This window comes from Hyperolius riggenbachi, chromosome 11, assembly GCF_040937935.1.
Source record: "Hyperolius riggenbachi isolate aHypRig1 chromosome 11, aHypRig1.pri, whole genome shotgun sequence".
NCBI lineage: Eukaryota > Metazoa > Chordata > Amphibia > Anura > Hyperoliidae > Hyperolius > Hyperolius riggenbachi.
This window is the reverse complement of record NC_090656.1, coordinates 135,127,305-135,148,582: the sequence shown is the minus strand read 5'-3', so window position 1 is coordinate 135,148,582 and position 21,278 is coordinate 135,127,305. Positions and strand designations below refer to the sequence as shown.

At 48.2% G+C, this 21,278-nt stretch overlaps 1 protein-coding gene across 1 annotated transcript in view; it reads left to right on the top strand.

The window, feature by feature from the left end:
* Positions 1-658: 658 nt before the first annotated feature.
* EHD1 (EH domain containing 1) overlaps positions 659-21,278 on the top strand; it is a 104,822-nt gene continuing 84,202 nt past the window's right edge. Inside the window, exon 1 of the mRNA XM_068261223.1 lies at positions 659-1,289. Coding sequence (XP_068117324.1) covers positions 886-1,289 — 404 coding nt within the window. The 5' untranslated portion in view covers positions 659-885. The remainder of the gene's footprint in view (positions 1,290-21,278) is intronic.

Sequence of the window (21,278 nt, the reverse complement as noted above, 5' to 3'; positions counted from 1 at the left end):
CCGCATCGCACCAGTGTGTACAAGTCATCACGATTTTCATTCTTTTTCAAAAGACCTTGCGATTTTAAAAACGCAGCGCAAGCGCAGCAGTGTGTACAGGCCCTCAGAAAATCTCATAGTGTGTACCTAGAAACACTGCTGTGAATCCGATTACCACGTCTGATCAGCTCGCACAACTTTCTCCTGCGTGGCAAGCATTAAAATCCGCCCTCCAAATCCCCTATTTCCTGTACATCGATGAGTGATGGGCCAAGCCCTAGCTTTGTCATTTCTTTCCACACACGTCGTCATGAGCCAGAACTTGGCAAGAAAGTGAGGGGGAGAATCCTTCAGTGACGCCATCGCTATGTGCAACAGGGTGGTGGTCTTTCCCAACTCCTTCCTCCTGCCGTGTTGCCATAGCACTGACTGCTGCTGAATACACAACTTCAAAATTTCCGGAGTACCACAGGACAGCACACTACCAAATAACATCCTATCTACAGCTTTATTATAAAGTCCCCCCGTCCCGCCTGAAGAATCTGTATTTGCACCCTACACAACCCCTTCCCCCCGCCGCACAGCCCTGTACTAGTCTACACGGGGTGTCCCCATACGTGTGAGCTAGAGAGCGCCCCGCCCCATCCGAGCCGTGGCAGCCAGTGTCTGACTTTTTAGTCTGTTGTGTCCCACCCAGACCCACTAACTTCGGTTACAACTTGATATCCTTGCGCCGACCCGGCCGCAGGGAAATGTCAGTGACAGGCTCGCTGGTACTGAGGCAGCGTGTGACCAAATCATAAGGGGCAGCCAAGCAGGATACGGCACCAGGAGCGCAGCCGCTGAAGGACTGATTATAAGAAGGGTCTGCTCTCCCCATCTCTACCCGTTACTCCGGCTGTCACCATGTTCAGCTGGGTTAGTAAAGACGCCCGCAGGAAGAAGGAGCCCGAGCTCTTCCAGACGGTGGCAGACGGGCTCCGCAAGCTGTACGTCCATAAGCTGCTCCCATTAGAAGAGACCTATCGCTTTCACGACTTCCACTCGCCGGCCCTGGAGGATGCCGACTTCCACAACAAGCCTATGGTGCTGCTGGTGGGCCAGTACAGCACCGGCAAGACCACGTTCATCAGACACCTGATGGAGCAGGACTTCCCCGGCATGAGGATCGGCCCCGAGCCCACCACAGACTCCTTCATCGCCGTTATGCATGGCCCAGTGGAGGGGGTGGTCCCCGGGAACGCCTTGGTGGTGGACCCCAAGAAGCCCTTCAGGAAGCTCAGCGCCTTCGGCAACGCATTTCTCAACAGGTTAGTGTAGCTGCCCTTCAATGCTGTCAACAAATAAAGAACTACAAGTTCCAGCTGGTGAACTCCAGAGAAGTGAACTCCAGAGAAGTTGTAGAGGCACAGGCTGCTGGAAAGACCGTTTACAACTTAATTTAATTATGGACATAATGGGGGAAACCTTAAACTTTGGCAGGTTTTTCTTTCTGTTTGTGCCCCTGGTGGGAAGATTGGCGTTAGTCTAATTGAGAAAACCTTTGGCTGCTTTCTACTCTGGCAATATGGTTGCAAGCACTAACTTGTAAGAAATAGGGGGTGTTCTTTCCAGCATACATTTTCTTCTGTGCATGCGCAACCTCCATAGCGCATGTGCAACCTCTATTTACTTTGAAGGTCATGCGCAACTCCACCTCTACTTCATGCTTGTTTAGGCACTATACAAAAGAAGTGATGCCCATGGGAGGGAAGGGTGTTAAAGTGTACCTTAGAAGTCTATAATCTGGGTACCTGAGTCTTCCTCCAGCCCCATGAGGTGCATGGACTCCCTTGCCATACTCCCCGGCCACCCCGTTGTCTTGGCCAGTCGTGCGCTTCTGCCATGCTCCCGTGCCCAGGGGTGTTCTGTGCCTGCACAGTACTACTGCGCAGGCGCACAACGCTCCCAAATGCGGGAGCACGATGGGGGGGCACTTACAGTAGAGCGTGGCTGGCGGGATTACAAGACAACGGAGCAGTCAGAGAGGATGTGAGGGAGCCCATGCACCTTATGGGGTTAGAGAAAACCCCAGGTAAGTATTAACACCAGCATTATAGATGTCTCAGGTTTCCTTGAGGCTAGAAACACACATAGCAGAAACGCTAGTGTTTTGGAAAACGCTGCGTTTCTGCAACTAATGCAAGTCAATGGGCCGCATTAAAAAACTCTGATTTTGCTGCATAATTTTCAAAAATGCACATAATGAAAGTCAATGGTATGAGTTTTTGTATGTTTTTTTTCTGATGTATTTCCGCTTCCTGTTGTCTTCCTAGTGATTTGCATAAAACACAATTGAAAAACGCATATACGTCATGTATATGCAAACCACAAACGCATCAAAACGTTAGAAAATAATGCATGTGCGGTTAAAAACCGCAAACGCAGTAAAAATGCACACAACCCATCCCCCCCCCCCCCCCCCCGCCGCCCACACACACATGGCAGAAATCTCACCCTTTCAAGCACAGCCATGTGTGCACTTAGCTTGCAGGTTAGATACCCATGAGGGCCGTTAAACAAAACCTGAGATCTAAGAATATAAAAGTTTTATACATAGGGCTTCCTCCAGCCCCCCTGCGCACCGATTGCTCCCATGCCATCCTCCTGCCTCTTAATTTGCCCTTTAGAAGCCCCGTTAGCTTGGCGAGTCGGGGTGTACGACACCTGCCTGGCCGCCTGCGTGCTCCCGAGAGCGATCTGTGTCTGCGCAGTACTACTGGTACTACTGACAGCCGTTGGGACAGGACGCAGGGCGGGCTGGCAGGCGGAGGGGGCGGGTGCGCGCACGCGGCGTGTGGTGATGACAGACCTAGAGCCCGTTTTCAAATGGGCTTAGGTCACTAGTATATTATATTCTTAGGTACACTTTAAGGACCGAGGTGAACTTAAAAATCTATTTCGTACTCACCTGGGGTTTCTTCCAGCCCCAAGCAGCAGTCTTAGTCTTTTGCTGCAGCCCCGGTCCTCTTCGGTGTCCCCGTTGGCTGTCCACAATGATGGCGACCTGCCAGTGGGGTTGGCTCTTCTGCGCCTGCCTGCGTGTTCACGTCATCTGGTGCATATTGCGCACAACTACTGCACAGGCACAGTACGCTCCAGATGACGTGGACGTGCGGGCATACAAGAGCCGACCCCGCCGCGGGTCGCGATCCTTATGGCCGGCCAGCGGGGATGGAGGAGGACTGGGGCTGCGGTGAGATTTCCTGCAGGGTCCCCTAAAATATACTAGCGCCCTTAAACCTCTGGCAGTTTTTTCTTTGTGTGTGCCCATTGTGAGAAGATTTCCACTTTGTGTTTTGGGCAGGAATATAGGTGTCATTTTGAATTCAGGCAAGCTAGTTTGTCTGCTCTGTAAATAGCAATGATGTGGGCAGAACTGGAACTTGTACAAGGCTAATCAGAATCTGAAAGTAAATGCTTAAAGGGAAGGTTCGAGCATATTAAAAATATCCACTTACCTGGGGCTTCCTCCAGCCCCTGGCACCCGTCCTGTGTGCGGTGGCTCCTGGTCGGTAGAGAAGCCGACCCCGCCGTGCGGCTCACTGGTCGCGCTGACGTCATCTGGACTCTACTGCGCAGGAGCACAACTACTGTGCCTGCGCAGTATAGTCCGGATGATGTCAGTGAGACTCAGAGAGCCGCTCCTTCAGGCGCAGTAGATATCCTGCGCTGGAGGGGACCCCAGGCCACCAGCGGTGAGTGGAGCTGCGACGAGGGCTCAGGACGGCTGGCAGGGGCTGAAAGAAGCCCCAGGTAAGTGGATTTTTTTTTTCTTTAATTTGTACTTGCACAGATGTGTCCTTTAATCACTTGTTAGTTTGATTAGTCAGATAGTTATCTGTACCTCAGAAGAGCTTTGTACACATACCCAGTTGGGGCAAGTTTACTGAGTTCGGTATAGTGCAGTGATCTGCAAACTTGGCTCTCCAGCTGTTAAGGAGCTACAAGTCCCACAATGCATTTGCCTTTATGAATCATGACTGTGGCTGTCAGACTCCTGCAATGCATTGTGGGACTTGTAGTTCCTTAACAGCTACAGGGCCAAGTTTGCAGATCACTGTAACAGTGCAACACAAAACAGATGCTGCATTGCATGAAAAAATACCTGGGTAAGGCGTGATGGAGGAATGCACGGTCGATCCATCAGGAGGAGGCGAGCTGACAGCCGGGTGCTCACCAAATTTCGCTGGGTGCAGCACCCGGCTAAAAGAGCCTGGTGAGAACACTGCCAATACATGACAATACACAATGAATGCATTGAATTCAACACACTGCTGCATGCCATTGTCATAAATTGGTGTGCACTGTGCATCCCCGCTAGGCTAGAACTTTAGTGCTCCAGATTTGGTGTAAACAGACACATCCAATTCTTACTGGCAAATGATTGGCCAATTTTATCACCTTCATGTAGTCGGAGAGCGTACCATTACAATTTGCTCATGGTATTCAAAATCAGTTTGATCTCATACTGCATGGAAGTGGTAAAACTGAACAATCAATGGCCAATAAAAATTGGATGTGTGAACACACCCTTACTATTGGCCGAAGGGATTGGGACTGGTTTCCTGCAGCATCATTTGGGCATTGCAATCACCAGCCTGGAGAGATTACCGCATTTTCCCTACTATAAGATGCATTTTTTTTTCTCTCCCAAAGGTAGGGAGAAAAAGTCCCTGCGTCTTATAGTCTAAATACAGGGAGTCCCAAAATACAATTGCCTGCTAATAAGATCCGCCGACCCGTCGCAATCTCAGGGACTCCCTGCACTCCCCGGTGTCCTCCTGTACAGTCCCTGTATAAATGTAATTAGCAACAGCCGCTATTACTCACCTCATCCTGGATCCCGCGGCGATCAGCTGCTGTCCACTGTGTCCCCGGTGTGGTGCTCAGCTCCCCCTCTGTGAATGTAAGTAGCGGCAGCTACCTGACCCTGCGCGATCAGCCGCTTGTCTCTATCAATCCTTTCCCCTAGTGGCGGTCGCCTCTGTAATGACGTGACCAGGAAGTGCCTGCACTAGGGGGAAGGAGTGAGAGAGACAAACTGCTGATTGCACAGGCTCCAAGGGTCAGGTGAGTGATGCTTGCGGCTGCCACCGCTGTTTACGTTCAGAGTGGGAGCCAGGCGGGACACAGAGGATGACAATGAGGACACAAGGTGGACAGCAGCTGATCGCTGCGGGCTCCCAGGATGAGGTGAGTGATAGTGGCTGCCACTAATTACATTTATACAGGGACAGTGCAGGAGGACACCTCGGACATGCAGGGGATCGTTAGGAGGCCACAAAGGGGATCATTAGGACACAATGATTGGGGGGAGGACTTCTACAAAACGCCACTGGACCATAGCAATATGGTACGTCAGAACAGGTAAATATTTCACCCTGAGACCCCAATCCATCATTAAAACAGTGCTGGTCATGACAGGCTCTGTATAGGACAACTGACCTGAGAGAGAAATGGAGGGTGCCATATTTATTTCTTTTTAAACCATACCAGTTGCATGATCTCTTTGGCTGCAGTAGTGTCTGAATCACACACCTGAAACGCACAACGCTAATCTTGTCAGAGTATTGTCCGGAACATCTGATCTACATGGTTGTTCTGGGACTATGGCTAATAGTATTAGACGCAGAGGGTCAGCAGGACAGCCAGGGAACTGATATTGTTTAACCCAATAGCAGCTCCAAATGTAGTATATGGTTTTTACCCAAGGTTCGCCTCGAGTATGCTTTAATTGTGCTTTCCCCTGTTTTGATGCAGAGTACTCACAGTCACCTATATAGCTGGTGCCCTCCCATGTCCTCCAGTCTTCATCCCCACTGCATCTCTGTCCCCATGACCCGGCGGCACGTTACTTGAGTATATACATGCCACAGGATCATGGAAAACAAGCACCTGCGGGGATGGAGATGGAAGGATACTCCGCATCCGAACAGGGCTCCAGGGGAGCAATAGTAAAACTTGGGGGGGCTCTTGGGCCATGGGGACAGTACTATGTGTCGGTAGCAGCAGTCTGTAGCATAGCTGCTGAAATCTATTAAAAAAATCGGTTTGCAGTGTGTGGAAGAAATAGATCCCTCTCTGATCAGATTTCGATCAGAGGGGGGGGGGGGGGTCTACATTTTGGGGATATCAGGTGGGCATCTGTTAATATAAATATATATATATATATATATATATAATAATTATATTGTATACAGTGGTCAATCCCCAGTGCTATTCTTTCTGGGGTCTGTCTTTCTGTTCAGCTTGGATATGCAATGGCAATTTTCTGACAGATTTTCTGTCATTGATTATTTCTAACATGTCCAATCTGATTTCTGATCGATTTCCCCCCCCCCCCCCCCCCCTTACAAGTGAATTGAAAATTGATCTGAAAACAGTAAATTTGTCAGAAAATTGCATTGTTTGTACTTAGCATAACACATCAGAGGAAAGGACCAGCCCTTTTCACTCTTCACTGACTAAATACAGCACTGTGCTTCTGCAGCACTGCTGATGCAATGTTGCTTAACCATTTCCAGACAGCGGTGATTGAAATCTACGCCCTGTTTGGAGGCTGTTATTACTGCCAGGGTGTAGGTTTCATCTCACCACCGCCATGCGCTCTCGTCGCTCCTGCCGTTCGCATCGCTCTCTGCCCGCCACAGTTCACTTGCCCTACTGTCGGTATGACAGTCATCCCTGTCATCAATGTACGCAAATCCCATCGGCTTACATTGATCACAGGGTGAGGAGCCAATGAAAGCTGCTCCTGACTGGCTCACAGAGCTCTGACGTCATAGAGACGTTGGGATTCATTGGTATGCGGTCGTTTTGAGTGCAAGTGGTCTCCGGTCCTTTAGGGGGGCAGGTACTGAAGGGGTTAAACTGTTTTCTCACCAAATGTATTGAATTTTTAGCACAGTTTAGTTAATGGATATCAGAGCTGAACAAGACAAGTGATTAAAAACAGGGGGAGCAGGCAGGTATTGGATGCGGTACTCACCTCCCCCCCGGCCCTCCCCACCCCCCCACCACCACCACCCACCATCCCCCATCATCGGGCGCCTGGGCACTTCAGCCTCACCAGGAATGAGCTGCTGCAGCAATTTAGGTGAGAAAGGATGGGGACGAAGGAAAATGGGGGCGAGCGGTGCGCATGAGGACTGCATGCAATACATGCCTGCTCCCCCTGTTAATAACTTGTTCAGCTCTGGTATACTTTTGATTTACTGGTATGATCATTCTTGTCTAATCACTAAAGGATTGATTATTTTAGCTGCACAAGTCGGAGGGAACAATGCACAACCTTAGGACAGTGAGTAAAAAAAAAAAGATACAGTACCGTATTTTTCGGACTATAAGACGCACTTTTTCTCCCCTAAAAGTGAGGGGAAAAAGTCCCTGCGTCTTAATAGTCCGAATGTGTGGCCAAGTGTCCCCACAGGCAGGTGCAGGACATAGCGGAAGCCCTCACCTAGTATCCAGCCGTGGGCTCAGAGTCCTGCATCCTGCTTCCGTATGTCATCAGGCTTGATTTGAGTCGGGTTCCAAGCTGCTCTGGCTCTTTAATGGATAAGTGGATGTTGTGCGGCACTCTGGCTCCCTGGTGACCCTGTGCTCGCTATGGATGGCCCGCAGGGCTGCAGCTTGACTATCGCCGAGGATTCCCCCTACGAGACCCCAACCGATGCCTGGTAACTGGCAAACTACGTGAGCAGCTCAAGCGGATGGCTCCAGCTCCTCCACTGCTGATAAAGATCCCCCCGCCGAGACCCAGAGTGATGTCTTTGACCCGGGCGCACCACGTGGGCAGCTCAAGCAGATGGCCCACGTGGCTCCAGCAACGGCTCTAGCTCCTCCACTGCTGAGTAGGATTCCCCCCGCTGAGACGCCGACCGATGTCTTTGACCCGGACGCACCACGTGGGCAGCGCCAGCACGTCAACGTTGTTTCAGCTCCGCAGCAAAGGATTCCCCCCACCGAGACCCCGATCGATGTTACTGTGGAGCTGCCTCTCACCCAGACGGACCCCACAAGGGCAGCTCCAGCTGATCTCCTGAACTGGACTCTGCTTCACCACCGCAGATCACGCAACCGAGACCCTGCGCAGAGTCCCGGACTGATCTCACTGAAGTCTTCTTTCTCTGCATGGACCAGCAGACAGCAGCACTGCCACTGCCGGTAAATGTAGGTTGTGAGGGACAGTGTATCTTAATGTAGGTGTGGGGGTCAGTGTAGGTTGTAGGGACCAATGTAGGTTGTGGGGTCAGTGTATCTTAGTGTAGGTTGTGGGGGTCAGTGTAGCTTAGTGTAGGTTGTGGGGTCAGTGTAGCTTAGTGTAGGTTGTGGGGGTCAGTTTAGCATAGTGTAGATTGTGGGGTCAGTGTACCTTAGTGGGGTCAGTGTATCTTAGTGTAGGTTGTGGGAGCAGCAGGGGTTAGTGTAGGTTGTGGGAGCAGCAGGGGTTAGTGTAGGTTGTGGGAGCAGCAGGGGTTAGTGTAGTGTAGCTAGTGGGTCAGCAAGGGTAAGTTTAGCTGGGAAGTGTAGTTTAGGTATATATATATATATTTTTTTTTTTTTTTTTTTTTTTTTTTTCCTGGGTTTTTGTCCTCTGAAACTAGATGCGTCTTATAGTCCGGAGCGTCTTATAGTCCGAAAAATACCTTGGTAGAGAAAAACAAAAGTTTGCTTTCTTAAGGTAAGCCTCTAGATAGTCAGGTTAGATCTCTGTTGAAAATGGTTGGGGGCTGTCACTGGATTTACGGCAGAGGCAGTCATTATCGGCCACCTTGTCCGAGTTTCATCTAGCGTGTGTATGGAGCTTGAGTGAAAACTCAAGGTAACTTTCTGTGCTTCTGGATAAGGAAGACAGTGTTATCTATGGCATTTCCTGTGTGTAGAGACTGACATACAGTTGTGTCTGGGTCTCCAGGAAAGAGCAGCTGTCTTTCCACAATGAAATACCACACACAGTGGAGATACAATAATAATAATACAATAACATTTGTAAAGCGCTTTTCTCCCATAGGACTCAGAGATGAACAGTCATCAGAAATCACCAACTAAAGGCTCGTACACACGTCGGGTCGCTCAAGTCCAATCTTATCAGCTGAACCTCAGACTGTACACACACCCGATTTGACGTTCAAACGACGGGTCGTTTGCGAAAATCCGACGTGTGTATGTTGTATGTACCTTAAGCAGCTAAATCCACAGACCTCAGAGAAGCTCTCGAAGTCGTCCTCTAACCTCGAAGGCGTCCTCTGTGTCTATGTGAGCGCCGCTGTTAATCAAGTCCATGTTGTCCGGACTGTACTGCGCAGGCTTGATTAACAGCGGCCCTCGCACAGACACAGCAGAGGACGCCCTGGGGGGACACCGTTGGAGACCCCGGGCCGGCGGCTGGGAGTGGAGCTGTGGCATGGGACATGTCGTCTGCAAGGTGCTGGAGGATACCCCGGGCAAGTAGATTGGGGGTAGCAGAGATTGCCGGATGATTCCTTTAACCTCCTTAGCGGCTTACCCCGTGCTGGACACTGGGTAAGCCGCCGGAGGGTGCCGCTCAGGCCCTGCTGGGCCGATTTACATAATTTTTTTTGAAATTTTTTTTTCTTTTTGCTACACGCAGCTAGCACTTTGCTAGCTGCGTGTGCATAACGATCGCCACCGCTACCCGCCAATTCGCCGCCATCCGCCGCGCGCCCCCCCTCCCCAGATCCCTTTTGCTGCCTGGCCAATCAGTGCCAGGCAGCGTTGAGGGGCGGATCGGGACACCCGCTGACATCACGACGTTGATGACGTCATCGCGATTGTATCCATGGCGACGGGGAAGCCCATACAGGGAATCCAGTTCAGAACGGGATTCCCTGCAGGGTAAAAGCGCCGACGGCGATCGGATGGGTGGGAGGGATAGCGAAGGGAGGGGGAAAGCATGTAGCTAGCGCTAGGCTAGCTACATGCTTTAAAAATATAATAAAAAAAAAAAAGTGCTGCGCTGCCCCCTGGCAGATTTGTTGTACCGCCAGGGAGGTTAAAGGACAACTGAAGTGAGAGGGATATGGAGTTTGCCATGTTTTTTCCTTTTAAACAATACCAGTTGCCTGGCAGTCCTGTATGTCTTTGGTTGCAGTATCTGACTCGCACACCTGTAACAAGTATGCAGCTAATCTTGTCAGATTTTTGTCAAACATCTGATCTGCATGCTTGCTCAAGCTGGGTATGCACAATGCTTTTTTTTTCTTTTTTTTTTTTCTCTATTTTCCATCCGCTCTATTCTGCTTCGACTTTATCATTTTTTTTTTATCTGTTTCCATTCACTTCTATGAGAAATCGATCATAAAAACGATTGAAAATAAGTTTGGACATGTCGTATATTATCTATCGAGCAATCTATCTAACACAAAAATGTATGGTGTGTACCTAGCATCAGGGTCTATGGCTAAAAGTGTTACGGTGCCCATACACTTATTCAATTTCCCGCTGATAGACAGCAGATTCGATCACTGTGATCGAATCTGCTGTGAAATCGATACGCAAACGATTGCCAATCAACCGATTTCCGTCTCAAATCGATCAATCCCGTTGATCTGTCCAAGCGGAAAATATCGCTCGATCCCCGGCGGGTAGGGAGTGCGTCGATGGCGTCGTTCAAATGTCCGATGACCGACGCTAGCAGCAATACATTACCTGATCCGGCTGACGCGAGTCCCCCGGTCTCCACTTTCTCTACTCTGCGCTGGGCTCCGGCTGGCTTCACTTCCGGTCGGGGGAAGTTTAAACAGTAGAGCACCCTCTATTGTTTAAACTTCCCCTGACAGGAAGTAAAGTGAAGCTGAAGCCCAAAGAGGAGAAGAGACAGCGGAGACCGGGGGACTCGCGCTGGCCGGATCAGGTGATGTATGCTGGGGGAGGCGGCAGCTCCACAGATTGTGAATCAATTTCATAGTGAAATCGATTCAAAATCTGTTTGCAGTGTAGGCAGCCAATAGATCCCTCTGTAATCAGATTAGATCAGAAGGCACTATCTGGTGGCAATCCACCAGTGTATGGCTTACATTAGAAGCAGTGGATTAGCAGGTCAGCCAGACAATGAGCATTGTTTAAAATGAAATAAATGTCAGCCTCATCCTTGAAGTGAGGGCTGGCATATTTATTTCCTTTCAAACAATTCTAGTTGCGTGAAAGTCATGCTTATATCTTTGGCTGCAGTAGAGACTGAATCCCACAAGTGAGGTAGGCATATGGCTATAATCCAGTCTGACTTCAGTCAGAAACATGTGATCTGCATGTTTGTTAAAAGTATTAGAGGCAGAGAATAAGCAGGACAGCCAGGCAATTTGAATTGCTTAACCCATTCGCGTTCCGTCGTTTTCACTTGAGAAATGTTCACCTCCCACTCATTAGCCTATAACTTTATCACTACTTATCACAATGAACTGATCTATATCTTGTTTTTTCCGCCACCAATTAGGCTTTCTTTGGGGGGTACATTTTGCTAAGAGCCACTTTACTGTAAATGCATTTTAACAGGAAGAATGAGAAATAATGAATTTTTTCCGTTTTTTTCTTAGTTTCCAGCCATTATAGTTTTAAAATAATACATGCCTCCATAATTAAAACTCACGTATTGTATTTGCCCGTATGTCCCAGTTATTACACCTTTAAAATTATGTCCCTATCACAATGTATGGCGACAATATTTTATTTGAAAATAAAGGTGCATTTTTTCCGTTTTGCATCTATCACTATTTACAAGTTTAAAATAAAAAAAAAAAAAAAAAAATAATAGAAATACTTCATCTTTACATTGATATTTAAAAAGTTTAGACCCTTAGGTAAATATTTACTTTTTTTTTTTTTTTATTGTAATGTTTTGTTTTTTGTATTAAACATTTTATTTGGGTAGTTTTGGGAGGGTGGGATGTAAACCAAAGATTTATAATGTAAATGTGTTTGAATTTTATTTTTTTTACTTTTAGTTGTAGTTTTACTTTTTGGCCACAGGTTGGTGGCGATGAGTTTGTTTACATGACGTCACTCTAAGCGTAACATACGCTTAGAGGGACGCATGGGGGACGCTACAGCCAGAAAAAGTGCAGCTTTCGAGAGAAGCTGTCGCTTTTTCAGCGGGGGAGAGGAATCAGTGATCGGGCACCATCGCCCGATTCACTGATTGCCTGGCTGACGAACCGCGGGCCGGGAGCACGCGATCGGCCTCGGGAGCGCGCATGGTTCCTGGACGTAGAAACTACGTCCAGGAACTAAAACACGTTAAAAGGAAATAAATGGCAGCCTTCATATCAAGACACAAGACAGTCACAGAACATTTATATCACGCTTTTCTCCAGGCAAACTCAAAGTGCAAGAGCTGCAGCCACTAGGGGGCACTCTATAGGCAGTAGCAGTGTTAGGGAGTCTTGCCCAAGGATCTTTACCGAATAGGTGCTGGCTTACTGAACAGGAAGAGCCGAGATTTGAACCCTGGTCGCCTGTGTGGACAACTAGTGAGAGGTATGTGGAGACTGCCATATGTTTTTCCTTCTAAACCAGTGATCTGAAAACTTGGCTCTCCAGCTGTTAAGGAACTACAAGTCCCACAATGCATTGCGGAAGTCTGACAGACATGATTCATAAAGGCAAATGCATTGTGGCACTTTTAGTTCCTTAACAGCTGGAGAGCCAAGTTTGCAGATCACTGTTCTAAACCATACCAGTTTCCTGGCAGCCCTGCTGATCTATTTGGCTGCAGTAGTGTCTGAATCCCACCAGAAACGAGCATGCAGCTAATCTTGTCTGATCTGACAATGTCAGAAACACCTGATCTGCTGCATGCTTGTTCATGGTCTATGGCTAAATGTATTAGGCCTAAGATCCGCAGAACAGCCAGACAACTGGTATTGCATAAAAGGAAAAAAAAATATGGTAGCCTACACATACCTCTCACTACAGTAGTCCTTTAAAGGGTACCTAAACTGAGGATATAGGTCTTTCCTTTTTAAAATACCAGTTGCCTGACTCTCCTGCTGATCCCGTGTCTCTAATACTTTTAGCCACAGCCCTTGAATAAGCATGCAGATCAGGTGCTTTGACTGAAGTCAGACTGGATTAGCTGCATGCTTGTTTTAGGTGTGTTTCAGTCACTATTGCAACCCAAGAGATCAGCAGGACTGACAAGCGACTGGTATTAACCTCCCTGGCGTTATGATTATTTCCAGATTTAGGCCTCTTACACAGTAAGACGTTGCGTTTGATGCGACGTTAAGGTCGCATAGCGTGCCCCCAATGCAACACAGTGAGACTATAACTTTGACGTTATTTAGCACTGCGTTTGGTGCGCCATTTTCGTCGCACAGTGATAGAACGAAAACGGCGCATGCGTAAAAAAATAAAATAAAAAAATTCACTGAGCATGTGCAAACAGTCTAACTCAGCTAAAAACATGTATAACGCATACCATGCAGCACTTTCATTTAACGTGCAGCGTTAGACACCAACGCAACGTCTGCACTGTGAACAGCCCATTGATTTTTCATTGCTGTAAGTTACTGTGCGTTACATGTTGTTGTAACGTGCGACTTTAACGTTGCACTGTGAAAGAGCCCTTAGAGTGTAAAAAGACCCTAAAAAAAGAAACGTACCACAGAGAGACACAGCTGCTGCATATAACTCACTCAGGCACGGGATTACCGCTCTGGGCTGCGGATTTCCATCCCAAGGTTACTGCTAAGCAGGTTAAGCAAAAGCTGGCACCGAACATTTAAAAATTGGATTAAATATTATCAATGAAGCTGGCTAGGGTAGCCCAGCTCCTGGATTCCAAGTTAATTGGACAACCTTTTATCCGTGCAGGAGAGTCACAAATATCTGATGCTGGATCCACACCATACACATTTTTTTTGGGGGGGGGGGGGGGGGGGGGGCAGGTTTACCTGCCAGATCGATTATTTCTAGCATGTCCGATCGGAGGATCGATTGTTTTATTTTTGAGTGATTTTCTGATCGATTTCCATAGAAGTGACCATAAACCGATCAGAAAAAAAAAAATCCTCAGACTGGACATGCTGGAAATAATTGATCTGGCAAGTAAATCTGCCGCAAAAAATTGTATGGTGTGGATCCAGCATTAGATTGTACAGTTTCTATTAGAAAATAATGCACCCCATCAGACATGATTACTAGGAAAAGATTTTGCGTTTTCTCCCTTTTGGCTGTGGTGTATCTGGAATAATGTTCAGTGGAAACTTGCTGTTGGCTGAAAATTGTGGAATATTTGTGCGTGAATGAGACCGGACCATACTATATATTTTTTTTTTTTTTTTTGTTCAGAGGACCGAGAGGGCAAATTTCTCTTTCAGCTTACTGCTGTTCTGAATATCCTGTATTCTTCTTGTGATGCCCTCGCGGCACCCTGCGTGGAGAAATGGACAGAGAATGTCACCTCCTACATCAGCTTCTGCGAAGAGCTGTGCATCCCCACAAAGACCTTCAGGGACTACCCTAACAACAAGCCATGGTTCAATGGCAAGCTACGCCGGCTCCGGAAAATCAGAGGCAGCACACAAGTCTGGAACGCCAGAGGAGTTCAAGGTAGCCAGATACACCCTCAAGCGCGAACTTAGTGCTGCAAAGAAGGAATACTCAAAGCTGGGCCACAGCCTCCGGTCAAACAACCCACGGGAAGTTTGGCGAGGCCTTAGAGCTGCCACACACCTCAAAACTCCCCTTCAACAAGCGCCCCCAAGCCTCGATCTAGCTGAAAAACTCAACGAATTCTACTGTAGTTTTGAACTCCAACCCATCCCTTCAGGAAACCAGGTGTCCACCCCCGGAGTACCCCAGGCCCTTGCATCCACTTCTAGAACAGACTGTGTCTTCCCAGCACCAATAGCAGTCCAGGTGTCTGATGTACACAAGCACCTCTGGAATCTAAACCCCAGGAAAGCCTCCGGCCCGGATGGCGTGTCTTCTATGTGCCTGAAAACCTGTGCTAGCCAGCTGGCCCCTGTCCTGACCACTATATTTCAGAAATCCCTGTCGGTAGGCATAGTACCCTCCTGCCTCAAAAGGTCCACCATCATTCCAGTGCCCAAAAAACCAGGAGTCACGGATTTCAACAACTACAGACCCGTGGCCCTTACTCGAACTGTTATGAAGATCTTTTGAAAAACTAATCCTCAAGCACCTGAAAAACTCTGATGCTCTCCTAGATCCACTTCAATTCGCATACAGAGCAAACAGGTCCATAGAGGATGCCATCAACACAAGCCTGGCATTCATCACGGAACATTTGGACAGACCAAACGCCTATGCCAGGGTCCTCTTCCTAGACTTCAGCTCTGCTTTTAATACTATCTGCCCGAACATCCTGCATGACAACCTAGCGCGACTAGGGATTGATCTTACTCTCTGCGCTTGGGTCAAGGACTTGCTCACAAACAGGACACAACAAGTCAAACTCAGCAGCTGCCTCTCCCGAGTGAGGACCACAAATACTGGTGCCCCCAAGGATGCATACTGTCTCTGATCTTTTTCTCCCTGTATACAAACACCTGCACCCCAACTGCCGACCGTGTTAAAGGGATACTTAAGTCTAAAAAAAACAAAATAATGATTTTTACTCACCTGGGGCCCCCTGAAGCTGTATGGTGCCCTCGCAGCCTCGCTCCGATCCTCCTGTCCCCGCCGGCGGCTACTTCCGGGTTCGGCGACGGCCGCCGACAGGCTGGGAACGTGAGTGATTCTCCGCGTTCCCAGCCGCTATATCACCCTCTATGCTGCTATAGCGTATATGTTATACGCTATAGCAGCATAGAGGGTGATATAGCGGCTGGGAACGCGGAGAATCACTCACGTTCCCAGCCTGTCGGCGGCTGTCGCCGAACCCGGAAGTAGCCGCCGGCGGGGACAGGAGGATCGGAGCGAGGCTGCGAGGGCACCATACAGCTTCAGGGGGCTGAGGGATGCCCCAGGTGAGTAAAGATCATTATTTATTTTTTATTTTTTTAGACTTAAGTATCCCTTTAACCTGCCTGGCGTTCTATTAAGATCGCCAGGCAGGCTGCGGGAGGGTTTTTTTTGAATAAAAAAAAAACTATTTCATGCAGCCAACTGAAAGTTGGCTGCATGAAAGCCCACTAGAGGGCGCTCCGGAGGCGTTCTTCCGATCGCCTCCGGCGCCCAGAATAAACAAGGAAGGCCGCAATGAGCGGCCTTCCTTGTTTTGCTTATATCGTCGCCATAGCGACGAGCGGAGTGACGTCATCGACGTCAGCCGACGTCCTGACGTCAGCCGCCTCCGATCCAGCCCTTAGCGCTGGCCGGAACTTTTTGTTCCGGCTACGCTGGGCTCAGGCGGCTGGGGGGACCCTCTTTCGCCGCTGCTCGCGGCAGATCGCCGCAGAGCGGCGGCGATCAGGCAGCACACGCGGCTGGCAAAGTGCCGGCTGCGTGTGCTGCACTTTATTTGAGCCAAATCGGCCCAGCAGGGCCTGAGCGGCAGGCTCCGGCGGTACTGGACGAGCTGAGCTCGTCCAGACCGCCCAGCAGGTTAAGGTCATCACATTCGCAGACGACACTACCATCCTTGGCCTCATGGACAGTGATGACGAACGTGCCTACTGCAGCGAGGTCGAGCGTATCTGCAACTGGTGTAATGACAAACTCGTCCTAAACGCAGCAAAGACTGTCGAATTGGTTTGTGACTTCAGAAAGCGCCCTCCCCCTCTAAATCCGTTCTACATGGAAGTCACAAGAGTATCAAGTGTCTGTTTTCTGGGCACCACCATCACCAATGACTTGAGATGGAGTGAAAATACCACTAAATGCCAAAAGAAGGCTCAGCAACGGCTGTTCTTTCTAAGACAACTAAGGAAGCTTGGTAAGCCCCAGGAGCTGTTAAGTTTCTACACTGCAACCATTGAGTCTATCCTTTGCTTCTCCATCATCGTTTGGTATGGTGGAGCCACCTCTAGCGACAAGTACAGGCTACAAAGGGTCATAAATGCAGCGGAAAAGATTATTGGTATACCCTTACCACCACTGGACCTCCTCTACGAATCCAGGATGAGAACCAGGGCAAAGAGGATCACGAACGATCTTCGCCACCCCGGCAGTCACTTCTTCAACCGCATGCGCTTAGGCCGCCGCTACAGATCTATTCCCGCCAAAACCTCCAAGCACAGGAACTCCTTCTTCCCTCAAGCAGTGCTCCTTCTGAACTCCAGCTGAACTCGAGCACAGCACACAGCGAAGCCCAGTAGGATGACTCTCACCTAGGCCAAAATAGCTTGTATAGTCTTATCTGTTCATTACATGTTTGTTTTTTTGTTCTGTTTTTTGCACTACTATGGTCAATGACTTTCTCTTTTTAATTTTCTTCCTCTCTTTATTTTCTCCTTGCACTATGCACTTGTACTAATACTACATGCCGATGTGTACCACAAACAATTCCGGGTGTGGCAACCACCGCACTTGGCGAAATAAATATGATTCTGATTCTGCTCTGCAAAGCAGCTTTGCACTGATGAATTCCTGATGCTAATAGTGCGTAACTGATGTCGCTTGTTGGGGACCAGGAACTGATCTTCATGGGCGATGTTGTTGGGCTGCACACGCGTATGTCAGCTGTGTAGCTGATGATGTTACGCCGTGTTGCTATGTGGGGGAATGACGAGCGGAACAAGTGTCTTGCAGGGGGAGGGAGGGGCAGCGTGAACAATAGATTGGGGTTGAGTAGATCCGTCCAACGGATCACTCGTGGGTTGGGGGTTGTCGGGTGTCGTGCACACCTGATTGTCAGCTGAGGTGGTAGTCATCGTCGACTTAAGTCAGACTTGTGTATGAGGCTTTACACACATGCAGTAGTAGTGTTGCCCAAAACAACCCGTCATTTTGAGTGACAATCTGGGTGTTTATCAGGGCTGTGGATTTGGTACAAAAATAATCCAACTCCGACTCCTCAGTTTATGAAACCTCCGACTCCAGGTACCCAAAATCGCTCCTACTTCGATTCCACAGCCCTGGTGTTTATAGGTGTCTGCCGGTGTCCACTGCTCACCAGAGAGGGAAAACCCTTGGACAAGTGTGATTCTGTTTCCTCACTGCAGAATGCCTTGTAATTGTAGTCCTCTCTTCACAGTACAATAAAATGACACTTGGCAGGCAGCCCAGCATGCATAGTTCTACCACCAGAGTTAAGCTGCCCACAAACTTCTCTCTCCTGCCAACTATTTCAGATTTTAAAAAAGATGTCCTTTTGGTTTCTGGAATCTTGGTGTGGTTATTTCAGCACATTTTACTTCTGGAAAATATTTATTCTGAAAAAAAATGTAAAAACCTAATGAAAGCCTTAATTTTTACTCTTAACATTGTTATAGCACTAAGTATAATACAAGAAAAGTCCACCTTAGAGCTAAGTTTGGTTTTGTTTAACATCCCCCCCCCCCCAATGCATTTTGACCGTTCAACTGTACCGTCAAATTAGTGACAAACTAGCGCATTGAGACATATGCACTAAGTAAAGGTAAAATTGTGGTGTGTATGAAGTGCAGTTGCGTAGCACATTTTACACTAGCAACATGCACATTACTTATATAACACTGGCTGGGTTAATGCACTGCCTATGTATGGCAATTTTACCACTATTTAGTGAATATGCCCCATTAGGGTCAGCGGATCATTCAGAAACAGCCTTATCAGTCCGGACAGCGCGTACACACGCGCATACTGTCTGTCAAAGACCGCCCCGTGGGAGGGTCAGGCGGACCCGTCGCATTTAGTAGTGCGTGTGTACGCACCTATTGTGTTTTTGCTTAACTAGCCCTTAAAAACCACTCATTCATGTGCTGTTGTCCCTCCGCCCCTCAATACAGGCTACTCTGGCATATCAGAGAAGCGTGTCTGTAAGAAAGGATCCTCCCCGCCCAGTATAGGTAATGAGAGAGGGCCACACAGTATTAAGTAGACAGGATGGGGTTATCTAGCCTCAATGGGCTAAATTTGATAGCCCTTACCCCTATTGAGGGGTGCTTTAATCACACACTGCTGTGTCCATTTTGAGGTGCAGGGGCAGTTTGTAAGGCAGAACTTTTTACCTCTAAACATGTCAGTGGGTTGAACTGTTTGTGGTTTTATTTTTTTCACTTGAGAGTAACCAAGCAGCTTGGGGTGACCCAAACCACTAGGAATGTATAAGGGGATAAAAACAATCGAAAAAGCCCTTCTACTAATAAGCAATGATTGGTGGAATTTGCCTTCTTAAAACAGAAGGAAATTTGCAATAATTCAGCTATAAGTGAACATTTGTGGTTACCCACAATGCACCACTACTGAATATGCAAATTATCTCTTTTCTCCCCTTTAAGCCAGGCAAGCATCCAGAACCGCTGGTGTATAGCAAGCCTATAGCTTTAAATATTACACAGCCACACCTGTCAGGAACCGGCCCGCGGCACGCCTGCGTATACGGTTCCCGACTGCGGGTTTGACCAGATTGAGAGGGGAAGCAGCCTTAGTCAAGCTAAAACAAGGCTGGGACCCCTCAGAACACCTCTCACTGCCACCACTAGCGGTTCGCTAGACACTTCCACTCTGCTGTTGAGTCCGCAGCGCGCACTCCGTGTTTTCGTGTTTGGGTCAGCTTTGCGCTTAGGCCAAATACGGGAACGCCACGCACCCACACACACACACAGTTGCAATCTTACACTGTCGTGAAGCAAAGACCCACTAACAGTCGTTCCGAACGATACTGTTAGCCACTCTGCTGTCGCTACTCACACTGGCGTTGTTCGTACGTTGGGTCAGCTGCGCGCTTAGGCCAACGTATGACAAACGCCCCCACACACAATGCAATTACAATTTCATACGGTAGTGTTGCTCAAGCGTACAATTAGGCATGAACTTATACACGGTTACACTTCAGTCTCTTCTAGGCTATGAGTGTTAGTTTAGTACGGCAGAAGTCAAACTTATTAAATAATAATTTAATATTCTAGAAAAACATAGAACAATGCAGAACTTAATATATACAAAAAGATTACAAAAAACAAAGTAAAAATAGTTACAAGATAAAAGTTACAAAGATAACACACACGGATATTTGCGTAAAAATAAACGGGGGAAAAAAGAACGTTACCAGTTTAGGTTAGAACGTTGTTTGACGGGAGGACGCCGTTTCGACCAGGAGTCGCGATCCTCCCTAGCTATTCGCTACCTCCGAGAGAAGATACCGGTGGCTGTCCTGGGCCAGCTTAAATAGTCCGAAGTGTCCCCTGGGGCATTTAATGTCCTGCCCCCAGGAACTAATGCAGTTTCCCCGTTTGTGACATCACCGAACGCTTGTCATAATCTTTCTTGTGATATGCAAACTTCAAAGGGGTTCCTGTTTTAGCTTCTTGAAGTTTGCAGAATTCAATAGGTGAGATTGTATCCTATCAGACATCAAAAAGCTTCCTCCACATTATTTCCTTGGTTAAAGTGTATTTTCGCACATACATGAAAAGATGGCCTTTTGGTTACAGGTAGCAGTTTGCCTGTATTTGCCTGTAGACAGACGCAGACAATCACACCTGGGACAGTAGATCAAAAGTGACTGCTAGTGGCTTAATGAGCTGCTTCCTTGCCTATTGAAGGTGACTGGTCGTATTCACTGAAGACCTCTTTAGATGCAAATGTAGGTCTAGTGACCCACCCACACAAATACATGAACAGTCCATGAATCTAGCCTGCATCTCTACACCTTTGACATACTACAGCAGATATAAAAATGGGAAAATGAAAATATATTACTGTATTATCCTTAACAGCATCAGCACCCCAATATATCGCCACACCTCCACCGTTAACTTGGTGCAAGGCAGACGATCTTCCCAGATCATCCTGCCAGCACCTACATTGTTGGTTCTGCTTGACGGGACAGCCCATCCGCATTCCCATGATTGCTCCCCTTCCTATGTTGAATAGTGAAGCTATATTGTTGGAGAACCAAGCTCCATCTCAGCAATTTTCCATTGTCACCGGAAACCCGATGTAACCAACTAAGAGGGTTGTGGTCGGTGACGACCGTGAATACGCGACCATAGAGGTAGTGCTGCAGCTTTTGTAGGGCCCATACAATTGCCAAGCACTCTTTCTCTATGGTGGCGTAGGCTACCTCCCGGGGTAGCAGCTTCCGACTTAAATACAGAATCGGATGTTCTTCCCCAGTCTGGTTTACCTGGCTTAACACAGCACCTAGGCCAAAGGCTGAGGCGTCCGTCTGGACCACAAACCGTCGG